This window comes from Carassius carassius, chromosome 6 (genome assembly GCF_963082965.1).
Source record: "Carassius carassius chromosome 6, fCarCar2.1, whole genome shotgun sequence".
NCBI classification, from domain to species: Eukaryota; Metazoa; Chordata; class Actinopteri; order Cypriniformes; family Cyprinidae; genus Carassius; species Carassius carassius.
In genome coordinates, this window is record NC_081760.1 from 40,084,619 (window position 1) to 40,099,255 (window position 14,637).

At 39.7% G+C, this 14,637-nt stretch overlaps 2 protein-coding genes across 2 annotated transcripts in view; one reads left to right on the forward strand and one right to left on the reverse strand.

Annotated features, from left to right (window-relative positions):
* The first annotated feature begins 753 nt into the window (after positions 1–753).
* Positions 754–3,135, forward strand: LOC132142079 (uncharacterized). Its single transcript, XM_059551718.1, has 3 exons — positions 754–1,451; positions 1,721–1,754; positions 1,947–3,135. Exons 1-3 carry the CDS (start codon positions 1,176–1,178, stop codon positions 2,378–2,380), a joined length of 744 nt encoding a protein of 247 aa, XP_059407701.1. The 5' UTR covers positions 754–1,175; the 3' UTR covers positions 2,381–3,135.
* Positions 3,136–11,260: 8,125 nt separating this feature from the next.
* LOC132141762 (uncharacterized) overlaps positions 11,261–14,637 on the reverse strand; it is a 3,647-nt gene continuing 270 nt past the window's right edge. Inside the window, exons 1-7 of the mRNA XM_059551424.1 lie at positions 14,565–14,637; positions 14,093–14,165; positions 12,659–12,697; positions 12,384–12,554; positions 11,911–12,145; positions 11,631–11,835; positions 11,261–11,541 (exon numbers count right to left, since the gene is read on the reverse strand). The exon at positions 14,565–14,637 is cut by the window's right edge and continues 270 nt beyond it. Of these exons, the coding sequence (XP_059407407.1) occupies positions 11,676–11,835; positions 11,911–12,145; positions 12,384–12,554; positions 12,659–12,697; positions 14,093–14,165; positions 14,565–14,637 (751 nt within the window). The 3' untranslated portion in view covers positions 11,261–11,541; positions 11,631–11,675. The remainder of the gene's footprint in view (positions 11,542–11,630; positions 11,836–11,910; positions 12,146–12,383; positions 12,555–12,658; positions 12,698–14,092; positions 14,166–14,564) is intronic.

Sequence of the window (14,637 nt, forward strand, 5' to 3'; positions counted from 1 at the left end):
CTTGAATAAACCTAAAGAAAGCTTGGAATTATTACTTTAAAATAAAAACAAAAACTCTTTCATTATAAAATCCCTAAAGATGCATTTCATTTAGCGTTTCCAATTAGGCCTACACATTCTTATGATTATTTTGCCTATTATTATTATTATTATTATGTTACTTTTATTATTATATTACAATTAATGTACACAGCAATAATTACATAGCACATCACTGCATGACACGCTGTGAGGATAATAGAAGATTAGGCTATTAGCTTACTCCTCATTGATTTTTTATTTTTTATGTATACAATGAATTATAGGCCTATAAGGGCCACTTTATTTCATGCACTGATTTTCAAAAACAAACTGTCCGTTTCTTGTCTGTTTTTCACTATACAGATCATATGAGAGATATTAAGGAATTTAAGACACCTATATAGCCTACTGTTATCTGCATATATTGAAGCAGATTAGTCTCTCGTCGTCTCTGGGAGAATATGCGCCATTAATACAATGTTACAAATCTGAAATCAGACTATAGTGAAATAATGGTTTGTGAATGGATGTAAAGGGGGGCCTCCTCCACTGGCTGCCAGGCTGTTTTGAAATCAAATCTAAGGCCTAAAACCATTACTTTTAAATGCAAAATTACAAAATGTTAAATATCAAAATAAAATGTACTTAAACATTAAAACATGAATTACAAAGTTTCAGTGTTTTGTTCATGTGAATGAGTTCAGCATCTCCTGTAGCCTATAGGCCCTTTGGTCTGTGCCACGTTTTGTAAACAAAATCCGAATCGAGAACTTTATATGTCGGTGTAAGTGTGTACACAGCTTTTACAACAGAGCATGCTAAAGCCTCTCATGTCTTACACAAACTGTTTGAAAGACATGATATGATATGACATGCTGAAGTGAGAGGATAAATGTAGCCTAGTACGATATTCCATGAATTAACGAGCGGAATACAGAGCCAGTCACAGAAATTCACACTTTACTCTCCTCCCGATTTCCACCTCCGTTTGAGCAAAACCGAAAGAAGCGGAAAGTTAGACGGGTTTTCTCTGAACGTCCCTCTTCGTGTCTGGGTCTCTCTTTCTGTCTCCCGTGGGCGGGTGAGGAGGTGACGAGGGAAACCCGTTAGTTCCGCCTCCTGCACTTCTGCATAAAAGAGTGCACCTGCTGTGGATGTATCACTTTATTTACACGCTGTTTCTCGAGATGTCCGCGTCCACAGATGTTGAGAGCCAGTCGCCCGCTGCGCGCTCCCGCGGCCGGTGTCTGGACACCTTCCTCACCGTGTCCGTGATCGCGCTCTTCTTCATGTTCATGGTCGCGCTCGCGGGCGCGCTGTACTTCGCCAAACACATCGAGGACGAGATAAACAAGCGGACGACGCGACACTTAGACGGATCCGCGGACGCGTTGGTTGCGCCGTTCCCCGAGACCGGAAACGCATATAAGGTGAGTTTGTAAATTAAGTCATTCTTGTTTATGATAGCATAGTATTTTCATGTTTGGAGGTGCAAAAAAGAATGAGTGTTTTAATTAACTGCAATCTGAAGAACCTTTAATGAAACAAATAATATTTGAATCTCTACTGTAGATCTATCCATGTAGCATCTCAATAATGCTGCAGAGCTAAAATGTATTTATGAGAACTGAATCAGACCTGAACCTGCTATGTTGAACCTGTCTCTGATGTCTCGTTTCCTCTGTCTTCTTTTTTCTAGATGCAGAATTTTGCTTACCTGAGGGCCACTGAAAGTAAGTTTCATGCCATTATATTTCACATTTTGAACTTTAAATTATGCAAAAAAAAAAACAAACAAAAAAACCTTGTGGATTTAAACATAAAAACTTAGTTAACTTGTATTTAACCCGGAATATTACTTTGCACATTGATCTCCTCTGTGAAAGTCTTGGGACTGAGCGTGTCTCTTTGTCTCCACCCTGCAGGTGAACTCAAATCAGGTGTGATGGCGTGGGAATCTATCGCGTATGGAAGAGGTCAAACCATCGGCTCTCTCTACAGCTATGATAAAAAACAGAATGTGCTGAACGTGAATGAGAGCGGAAGCTACTTCCTGTACGTCCAGCTCACTTTTTCCTGTGCTGGAATATGTCCATCTGGTCCATCTGACCAATTCACAGTCAGCTTTAATAATCGGCTCAATAATGTGGAGCTCACCTGCACCGTCTCACTGCATGAATGGAGGGAAGACACACCCATAAGCAAGACATGTTGGCGTGTCGTTACCTTTCCGGAAAATGGAGAGCGCATTGTAGCCAAATCCCAGTTTAAAGGCTCATCAGACTGGAAACTGGAGATGAATGACTCTGGCTTTGGGATGTTTCTGGTGGACGGATTACGAGCGGTACATCACACGTGATCACGAGAGGAACTGCTTTCGGGCTGCTCGTTTGAGTCACGTAACTGTGATTTACTCAGGACTGTTTCTAATGCTGCGATGAGCAGGACTCCACTAATGTCAGCAGACTGTCTTGGCTTATTTGGCAATGCCTTCAGCTACCAGAAAGAGTGACTCTTTAACATTTTAGCCACAATATTCGAATGCATTCTGCCAAATATCGCAGGTTTGCCTCTACAACAAAAGCTCAGAAAATGCAATTCTGGACTTGAACGGATAAGCAATGCTTCTTGAGCACTATTTATAATTTAAATATATTTATATGCGTTTAACATTTTAAACATTTGCAATATTTATATTCGTATTTTGTGTATACTGTACATAGTGTGTGTTCAAAACCGTTGTAGACATCACTACGTGTGCGAGGTGTCTGACCAAACCCTTTCCTTCACTGATTGCATGTACTGTATTATTCTACTGATGTTTAGGTACATCACAGAAATGATGAGTGAACTTTGACCCGCACATCAACACTAGTGCCTCGGTTTGGTCTTTACGTTTGACTGTATGTTGAAGAACTCAAAAAGCTGCATGTCTTCACATCTCTTCATGAACACGCGCTTGTGTTGTGCGTCTGGTGTGAAGGAAAGCACCGTATGAATGCTAACAAACTCAGGAACTCTTGAGATGAATGTAACAATGATGACAGTGTGTGGAATGCTTTATTTTGTTAACTGAGAATATTTAATAAAATACAAAATGTTCATTTTACAGAACTGTGGGCTGTTTGTTGGGGTGAGAGCGTGAGGTGATAACTCTCTTCAGCATTTGTTTCTGCTCATGTTGCAGCTCAGATGTTGATCTTTTAGAGTTATGATGGAGTTTATAGTTGTTTCATTTAAGCATCAACTGGAAAACATTAGAACAGACACAAATGAGTCGGAAGTTGTCATCTGGTTATAGTTATATAAGATTAAATATATAGAGTAATAAAATGAATGTTTGAATGAAGAAATGTTTGGGTTAATATTGAGACTTTTGGCATTTCCTCAGATGAGGGAGAGTAAAGGAGGACAGAAATCTCCATTTGATTGTGTTAATGTGTGAGAGAACCGGTTGAGATGGTATCTCATGTGTGACTTTCTTTCCTGTGGTGAGGTCTGATCAGACCCCATGCGAGGAAAGTTCTGCTCTGTATACAGGCCATCTCGCTCGCGTCACTTTCTGTCAGAGGTGCGAGAACAGGTTTCAGTCCTCACCACATGCCGACACATCCGCACAAACTCGACAAACAAACAAACAGCCTGAGTTTGCTTGAGACCAAATATTGTCAGCAGATGCTGCAGAAGAAGCAAATACACGGAGATGTTTGAGAGACGACACGATGCATGCCTGTTGAGTTTCCTTCCAAGTGAAGTTTGCATGAATGCAGGCAGACACTCGACTAAGAAATCATTGCTTCGTATCTCTCCACCGGATGTAAAAAATGTGCTAATTCTGTGCAAAGCATCTGGAAACAACTTGAGTCAGTGTGAGATCTGCTTCTTGATTTCTGACTGGAAGCAAGCGAGAGTGAGAGTTCAGAAACTGAATGTGCAGAGAGACTCTACCAAGACGCAGACATTAATACTTGGCATGAGCCAGAACTGACTTTCGCAATAAATGATTTTGTTCTTTTTGTGAACTATTCGTCAGAGCACATTCATTCTAAAGAAAAACGAAATGTCTCACGCTCTGTCTCTGATACAGCTTTTATTTCTGATGTCACTGATCTCTTTTGTTTCCCGTTTCACCTGAAAAAATTAATTCTGAAAGTAGAATGAGCTGTAAACGCCATTACATGGCAGTTTTATCTGCGCAAAGGCAGTGGGTGGAAAACAACGCAATGCAACTAGAAGAGCTTCAGTGAGACAAATGAACTGTAATTTTTCATGATGTGATTGATCTTCATATATTGGCTGTTTGAAAGCTGACTGGTCATCACTTTTAGGTAGTTAAGGTGATTGGTTGTGCAAAGTTAGTGTCCCCTTTTTACTTGGCAGACATTTTTGAAACCAACCAGGCATCTGTTTCTGGAAACTCAGAAAAATTGTTTGCCAAATTCACAAGTCTCAAACCAGAACAAAATCTGACATGGACCGTCTCATAAATGTGACCCTGGGTCACAAAACCAGTCTTAAGTCGCTGGGGTATATTTTTAGCAATAGGCAAAAAAATTTGTATGGGCCAAAATTATAGATTTTTCTGTTATGCCAAAGATCATGTTCCATGAAGATATTTTGTAAATTTCCTACCACACATAAATCAAAACTTAATTTTAGTTAGTAATATGAATTGCTAAGAACAAGGCGATTTTTATCAAAATTTAATTTTTTTTTGCACCCTCAGATTCCAGATTTTCAAAAAGTTGTATCTCGGCCCAAATATTTTCCTCCTAACAAACCAGACATCATTGGAAATCGTACTTATTCATCTTTCAGATAATCGACCGTTATGACTAGTTTCATGGTCCAGGGTCACACATGTTGTTTCTTTTGCTGAAATAGCCTAGTGTTAGAAAGCATACAGTTCAGCCAGATTCAGCCTCTCTCACATTAATATAAGTGAATCATATTGTTATATTTAACCTCTCTGCTGCATCCAGACAGCTGTATTCTAGTCATGCAAGTACAGCTACTAGAACAAAGGCCATTATCTGAGCTTAAAATCTGCCAGCTGTCTGAACTGGCCCGTCTCCTGCTTCTTTCAGTTTCACTGGAAAATGTTACAAGGCAGAAAAAGGTCTGCATGACTAAAGACATTGAGAAAGAGCCCTACCGCATGTCTAACCGCGTCCACTAGTCTTACTGTTGGAAAAGCCATGCTTCTCAGCAGGAGACGTGTTTAGGGAGGATGTCTCAGCAGATGTGTCTTACATGCACAATAAACTATAATTTAATAAATGTCTCACTGGACATTTAAACGTAGCCAGTGGCTGTTAGACGCCCATTTACAGAGGCTAAGTGAAGATGAACAAGCTGCAAATTTGACAGCTCTGTGATGTCAGCAATTGTGTTTCCAAACAAATCTACTTCAGCAGGCGCCCTTGTCCTTCTATGACCTGCTTCAGAAATTAAAAACAGATAAAAAAAATGATTCATGCTTATCCAAACACATTTGCAGGGGAGTCTCTGCTGAAGGAGGTCTGGCGGTTCTCTTCTGCCACCTGTTGATGGATGTGGAGAAGTGAAACATTTGTCTTGGTATTTACAGCTTTTTTCTCAGCAGAGCTCAGGAAAACACTGCTGCATCTCTGACTGTCTTCTCAACAGGCCCTGGACCTGCTCCACTCCTGTCATCATTAGACAATCACTGTACGATCCACAGATGTGTTCACTGACAAAACGTTCATATCTGTTCTAAACAGACATACTGTGATTTAAATGAGAAGGACGTGTTTGTGGTGCTGGATCAGCAGATGTTTCAGGCAGGACTTTGTTTGTCTGTCGCTCAGTTTGCTCTCTCTGATCATGCTCTTTAGAGGAACAGAGGCTGATGCTCGGAAAGAAACAAGCAGCTCGTTTTTCTTTCTTTCTCATACCATTCATTGCTCACTCTCTCTCTCTCTCTTACACTCTTTCTCTCTGAGTAACAGAAAGAAATCAGAAGAGAAAATGGTTGCGTATAAAGATAGAGTTTTTCTGGAAACTTCCACCAAGATGCAAGAAAAGTGCTGAAACAGAAGCACAGGCTCTCACCGCCCCCGTCTCTCACTCTCGATCTCTCACTCACACTCTCACAGCTTCCTGCAGCACAGCAGCTCCACAGATCCTACCTGTCTACCGATCTACCGATCGATCTATCTATCTATCTATCTATCTATCTATCTATCTATCTATCGATCTATCGATCTATCTATCTATCTATCTATCTATCTATCTATCTATCTATCTATCTATCTATCTATCTATCTATCTGTCTACCTGTCTGTCTATCTATCTATCTATCTATCGATCTATCGATCTATCTATCTATCTATCTATCTATCTATCTATCTATCTATCTATCTATCTATCTATCTATCTATCTATCTATCTATCTATCTATCTATCTATCTATCTATCTATCTATCTATCTGTCTACCTGTCTGTCTATCTATCTATCTATCTATCTATCTATCTATCTATCTATCTATCTATCTATCTATCTATCTATCTATCTATCTATCTATCTATCTATCTATTCAGAATTGCTTTATTGAATGTAAATGATGCAATATTGCCAAAGCTTAGTATACATATAAAAAATATAGCAATAATAATAATAATTAAATGAACATCACAGTGACTGAACTGAATATTATAACATCTTAGAAAATCAAACTACAAATTATAATGTGTGAACATTTGATACCACAATCTTTAACTTACATAGAAACACACAAACATACAAAGGATCACTGTGCTGCACAATAGGGTCAGACACACTGAGGTCTCACACACACACACACACACACACATGTTTGTTTTTGTGTAAAGTGTGTTCATCCCATAGGTGTAATGGTTTTTATACTGTACAAACTGTATATTCTATGGCCCTACACCTAACCCTAACCCTCACAGGAAACTTTGTGCATTTTTACTTTCTCAAAAAAACTCATTCTGTATGATTTATAAGCGTTTTGAAAAATGGGGACATGGGTTATGTCCTCATAAGTCTCCCTCTCCTTGTAATACCTGTGTCATACCCATGACATTATACAGAGTTGTGTCCTGATATGTCACAAAAACAGTCTTGATCCCAGTGTTCTAGATATGTATTTTTAGATTGTTTGATTGGTTCTGATGTTTGGATGAGAAGCAGTGCTGGTCTGAGACTAGTTAGTGTTAGCAGAGTTAGTCAGGTTAGTAAGTCTCAGAACTAGCTGACTGAGTGGACTCTTTTCAGGGTTCAGTTCTTGGGTTTGTAGCGCTTTAAAATGTAGCGATTCTGTGGGACTTGATTTAAGATGCATGAATTTGAGGGATCTTTTATGCATATTGATCATCAATGGGAATCAGCCTAATTCTGCTCTACATGCGTTATTGGGTGTTTTTCTTTGTAATTTTAGAAGTTGTAGAGTTTATTTATTATTTAGTATTTATGTAGTATTTGGGAAGTCGAGGCCTAATGGTTAGAGAGTCGGACTCGCAATCGAAAGGTTGTGGGTTCGAGTCTCGGGTCGGCAGGAATTGTGGGTGGGGGGAGTGCATGTACAGTTCTCTCTCCACCTTCAATACCATGACTTAGGTGCCCTTGAGCAAGGCATCGAACCCCCAACTGCTCCCCGGGCGCCGCAGCATAAATGGCTGCCAACTGCTCCGGGTGTGTGTTCACAGTGTGTGTGTGTGTGTGTTCACTGCTCTGTGTGTGTGCACAATGGATGGGTTAAATGCAGAGTACAAATTCTGAGTATGGGTCACCATACTTGGCTGAATGTCACATCACTTTCACTTTCACTTTAGGTGCAGTTTGAGCTGCTGTGGAAGGAAATCATCAGGTGTTTCAAATGCCATGACACCACGACTGCATAGTTATAATGAGTGTAGGAGAGCTTTAGGCGTCTAGATCTTGCACTCACTCTAAAGCCACATTACCTTCACAAGTCTTCATACAGTTAACTCTTGTTTTCAAGGGGTTTTTATTGTCAGGTGAACTGAAGCCCTGAGATGGACATCCTGAGAAACCAAGTCATGTTCTCACATATTAAGAAGTGTCATGTTGTAATCGTCTTAATTTTAGGTATGTGTTGACATTTTCCGTGAACATGAGGTGAAAAACCCTATAGTTGTGAAACACTGCTCAGATTCCTCCAGCCATTGCACCTTAAAGCTGATGTGTGCAATTTACATATGCACTAAAACACATTTATTACTTCTCTTTTTTTCAGATTTTTTTGTGACTGTGCCGAGCTGTGACATCAAAAGCAGCAGAGAAAGAGAAACAAAACTCATATTTAATGATTTCTTTATATGACAAAAAAATGTTACACGTAAAACATCTACTATAATGATTCATGAAAAAAACTTGACAAGTTTAATGTGAATCAATGTGAATTTTGATTTATTTGCATGCAGTTTTTGTTCAAAAAAGTGTAGACAGGTGGACTCTTTTGTGAGGATGCAAACAAACAGTTCACAAATTCATATTTGGTGAGAGCAAGAAATTATCAGTTATTATTTTACTGAGAAAAACTAGCCAGATCAAACGAGAAACACTGGTTTTGAGTCCACATGGTGTAGTACCAGCATCTGCCAGCAGGGACGAATCGACCCTCACGAAGCAGCCAAACAAGACCCCCAAATCTGACCTGTGGGTCACGGTGTGCTTGAGTAATACCAGTTAGACATGAGATGAATAGAAGACATGACCAGGGATTCGTCTTTCGCTCTTCAAATGGAAAGAAAATCTAAAAGAAACTACACAGCCGTTTGTTTATTTGTGGTGACTGCAGGTTGTTTTGGAAACTTCCGTTGTGAATGCAGAAATGCGCTGAGTCAGGAAAATGCAACCGCTGGCCCCTCCAAAAACCCCGTTCCTGTGCACTGTCCCCTTTCTGTCTGATTCCACCTCGTGTCGCCACATCCTGCCGTCCCCACACATCTCCCTGCTTATCTCTTCCTTCCCTCCACCTCTCTCTCTTTATCTGTCGTTCTCTCTGCGGCTTTGAAGTGCAGCGCTGCACTCAGCACAGTGAGGTTGAAAGCGAGAGCTAGAAAATAAGGAAGATAAGTGACATTGTGCAAGACGATTGTGGCTCGCTAGAGAAGACTCAGAGATTTCAATTTTTTTTAAGATACACATTTAATGCACATTCCAGTCGATATCAAAACACACATGTACTTTTATAAATAACATCAAACAATGTCACACCTCCACTCTGTGCGAGAGTGTGAACGCACACCAGAATGTTTGAACAATTCAAGTGCATCGTCTCGTTGAACGCACTTAAAGTAGTTCACCCAAGAATGGAAATGTGCTCACCCTCGGGCCATCCATGAATAGGGTGAGTTTGTTTCTTCATCAGGTTTAGAGAAATATAGCATTACAGTAAACGGGTGCTATCTTCATGTTGGATTTGTTTCGCCTTTTGTCTTCTCCAGATGTTAACTGATGGACTGGAGTGCTGTGGATCATTGTGATGTTTTATCAACTCTCATTCTGACGGCACCCATTCACTGCAGAGCATCCATTGCTGAGACACTGATGCAATGCTACATTTCTACAAACCTGATGAATGGCCTGCAAATTAAAATTTTTAGGTGAAGTGTTCCTTTAATGTATTTTTGACTTGCTGTGGTGGTAAAATACCTCAGCACTGTGGCACTTGCTCAAAAAGATACTCTGAAACAATTGCTGCATCATAACAACAGTTGAGAAAAATAAACCTGACCATAGCAGAAGTCTCTGGTTTACACAGCAACGCTGAGATGCATGTTACATTATGAATCGCACTGAAACATTCCAGAATGCAGCGACCCATGGAATCCAGTTTAATTCAGATTACAGTGACAGTCAGAAATGATCAAAACCGTTTCATGTTGCCTTTCACTTCAAACAGAGACATGTTATATACACTAACCTAAAGGATTATTAGGAACACCATACTAATACTGTGTTTGCCTTCAGAACTGCCTTAATTCTACGTGGCATTGATTCAACAAGGTGCTGAAAGCATTCATTAGAAATGTTGGCCCATATTGATAGGATAGCATCTTGCAGTTGATGGAGATTTGTGGGATGCACATCCAGGGCACGAAGCTCCCGTTCCACCACATCCCAAAGATGCTCTATTGGGTTGAGATCTGGTGACTGTGGGGGCCATTTTAGTACAGTGAACTCATTGTCATGTTCAAGAAACCAATCTGAAATGATTTGAGCTTTGTGACATGGTGCATTATCCTGCTGGAAGTAACCAGCAGAGGATGGGTACATGGTGGTCATAAAGGGATGGACATGATCAGAAGCAATGCTCAGGTAGGCCGTGGCATTTAAACGATGCCCAATTGGCACTAAGGGGCCTAAAGTGTGACAAGAAAACATCCCCCACACCATTACACCACCACCAGCAGCCTGCACAGTGGTAACAAGGCATGATGGATCCATATTCTCATTCGGTTTACGCCAAATTCTGACTCTACCATCTGAATGTCTCAACAGAAATCATCAGAGACTCATCAGACCAGGCAACATTTTTCCAGTCTTCAACTGTCCAATTTTGGTGAACTTGTGCAAATTGTAGCCTCTTTTTCCTATTTGTAGTGGAGATGAGTGGTACCCGGTGGGGTCTTCTGCTGTTGTAGCCCATCCGCCTCAAGGTTGTGCATGTTGTGGCGACACAAATGCTTTGCTGCATACCTCGGTTGTAACGAGTGGTTATTTCAGTCAAAGTTGCTCTTCTATCAGCTTGAATCAGTCGGCCCATTCTCCTCTGACCTCTAGCATCAACAAGGCATTTTCACCCACAGGACTTCCGCATACTGGATGTTTTTCCCTTTTCACACCATTCTTTGTAAACCCTAGAAATGGTTGTGCGTGAAAATCCCAGTAACTGAGCAGGGGTGCGTTTCCCAAAACCATAGTTGCTAACCTGTTAGCAACTTAGTTGGCTGGCAATGGGAAATGGCATTGCAACCAACAAAGATGCTAACTTAGTTAGCAACCATGGTTTTGATAAAAGCACCCCAGATTGTGAAATATTCAGACCGGCCCATCTGGCACCAACAACCATGCCATGCTCAAAATTGCTTAAATCACCTTTCTTTCCCATTCTGACATTCAGTTTGGAGTTCAGGAGATTGTCTTGACCAGGACCACACGCATTGTGCATTGAAGCAACTGCCATGTGATTGGTTGATTAGATATTTGCATTAATGAGAAATAGAACAGGTGTTCCTAATAATCCTTTAGGTGAGTTTATGTACAGTATATAAATTGTCATCAGCTTATAATAGATAAAGGATAGATGACAGTAACAAATTTACAAGCATTTTAAACATGATTTCTTAAATAGTACAAATACTTAAAAACAAGTGATTAGAAATATATTTCCTTTCAAATGGTTTCCTGAGAATGGGCCTCTAACTCATCGTAAAACTTACAGAGAAATGGCATCGGATCCGAGGCTCAGGAGTCAGCCATACTCACACTAAATATATTGATATACATGCGGAAATAAAAATAATAATTGCACAATTCTATATTGCAGCAATTCGCTAAATGTGTAAAATAATATTTTAAAACTGTAATGAGAACCTGAGGGTGTGTGTGAGACGTTCTTGCAGCAGTGTGTCCGTATTTAGACCATGAAGGCCCCAAAGAAGTTCTCGTAGACGTCTCCGTGCACCTGCGAGCTGTTACTGACCATTACGAACACACTGTCTCCTTTAAGCAGATGGAAGATGCCTCCCAGGTAGCTGTTGCCCCTCGATTGGGATAAATTGGTCACGCAGATGAACCTACAGTAAAAGCATTGATGAGCTTTACGGCTTGCAGCTGTGGTCTGAGGAGATCTGTGGTGTGCTGTGGACTACCTGGAGCTCTGCATCAGCTCGATGGCCTTGGAGTTGTACCTCTCTGTCCTCTGCATCACCTGGTGCTTGAAGAAGTTGCAGTTCTCCATGTGAGAGATCTTGGAGAAGATGTAATAGTATCCGTCCTGCTGGATGTGCAGGCTATTGTTCTTGTATCCCAGACCCCTCAAGAACACCGTGAAGCTGTCATATCTCCAGGGCAGAACGCCGTTCCGACTGAACGGAGGCGAAGCAACTACACACACACACACACACATCATGCAGGGAAACACAAGCTACAATATTCTTAGCAATATAATGTCTGATGCATATGAGGAAAATGGGAAAAATCCCCAAATGTTTCAGAAATGTCCAAAAATCAATTCCAGAAAGTTTCCAAAAATTCTGGAAAGTTTTGGAAAGTTTCCACTTTTTTCAACCCTATTAAAAATATATATATAAATATATATATGTGTGTAGAAGTTGTTCCATACTTTGCAGAAATGCAGCTGGTTTGCTCTCAGCTTTGGGAGGTTTTTCAGGCAAAACTTCATTGGAATCTGTTGAGAAAACAAGCCGAATGAACACTGAACCCATCTTCAATCCTCTGAATGTGTGAGTGTTTACCAACCATGTGAACTGCTGGGAAGCGTGTGCTTCTCGTCCTGCAGATAAATATTTACAGCAGCGTTAATATGATCATCAAACACTTGTTTATGTACTCACACACACACACACACACACACACTTGAGTAAAATATATACTCACTTTCATATGCCCCCCTTTCTGGATATCTGATGATGATGCCTAGAAAAGAAAAAAAATAAACGAAAACTTTTGAAGTCTTTCAAAAGAACGTTTTGACATTTCAGATGTGAATGAAGGCCTGTTCACAGCAGTTTGAACGAATGGGTTTTAATGCATCTGACTGAAACAAATATGTGTATACCATCAATGTAATGCAATAGTGATTTTTAAGTGTTCTGATCTCTTTTCATAAAACTGGAGAAAAATAGAGCAGACAAGCCAAGTATAAAAAATACTTGAAGTTTTATGTAGCACTTTGTGTCCCGGAGATATCAGGTTATTTCTGCTCTTCTAAAAGCGCCATCTACTGTCAGAGAGCGAAACTGTCTGACTTTTGTAAACACATTGGTTAAAAATCTCATAGACCAAATTTTCATGTCAAACATTTGCATTAATTTGGGTTAATTTTAATCAAAGATTCCTTTTTAATGTTACTAAATTGCTACAGCATAGAATTTAACTCTTTATTTTTAAATGGGGAGGGTGAGTTAGAGTATATGAGAGTCATTTTTTTAACCTTTTTTAAACATAACTAATTAAAAAAGACTCCCATTGTATTTAAAGATCAATTTCATGCACTTGAGTCATTTGTAGGACCATAACACTGTTATTAGTTTTGATGGAGGACTGTTACACTGTTACCAGGATGAGCATCAATTGATTTTATTACATAATCATGCGTTTTTAATTTATATAATGGTATATGTTTTTAGTTTTTTTTTGACAGTGGCTTGGGTGTGACTGTGCGAACCTTAATATATGTTTACAGGAAATCAGCACAGTAATCCAAAACCATGAGCAATAATCTGTGGGGGTTGTGGAACTTAGTGGTTAGCAATCTGGGGTAGTTACCAAAGGGTTCAAACCATAAGCAAATGCTAAACCTCAGGTTACGAAAATCTGATATTAGCCAAATGATAGATTATTCTGTCCCAATTGACACTAGAACAGCAGAGGACTGGCTGTATTTTACACCGAATCGTCTGATCGAGTTTTTGAGACTTTTGGCAGCATCTTTGAAGCAAAACATGGGAACATTCCCTGTAGCGTTAGAGGAAGTGATGTCAGCACAGGGGTGAGAGGGGTCATCTGACCTCCAGCAAGGGCTACAGTGACTCATTTGTGTAACATAATAATAACTGTTAAACACATCTCATAATTATTCATCAGCTCGTATTATCTGAGTCAGCACATGATCACAGAAAAACTGAAGAGTAATGAAAAACATACTGTAAAAGAGATGTGTTGCTACAGCAAATAAAACACATGCTTTCCCTTTAAGATGTACAGTAAGTGTGTCAGCACTAATGAAATGATTGTGTTGGGGTTTTTCCCATGTAAAGTTTTTCACTGCTGATATTCCTAGAACTATGACCTGAGTGAAGCTGAATGTACGGATGTCTCCAGAACTACATGAACTAAACCTGACGGCTAGAATCTCCAGCATGACTTTATGATCTAAAGAGATCTGAGTCTCACACTCAAATACTCATCACATTAATACTTTGTATTTTGAGGGAATTTCATGCTCCAAAACAGTTTTCACAGCGTAATTTTGTGTTGTAGATAAATAGGGCTGTGTTTTGACTAGCTGCGTTTGAAGTGTACTTTTACAAGGTATTGCATTTGGCTATATTTAGGCATTATTGTAGACTACCTCAACAAGGATGATTTGTAGATTGTGCATTATTGCTCTGTTTGTTCAGATCACAAGTGACTATTTATTTATTTTTTTTACAATGATTCACTTTTCTAATCAACATTTTTTTGTGTGTGCATATATCAAGTGCTACAAAAGTAACCATGTTTCAAACCATCACACCAAACATTTAAAAAATGCAAAACAGTGTTTTTAGTCTAAACTGACCAAAGACCTCCAGAGGGTTAACTGAGCATAACTAATATCTATATGAGCTGCATGGAACACACATGCATGAGGA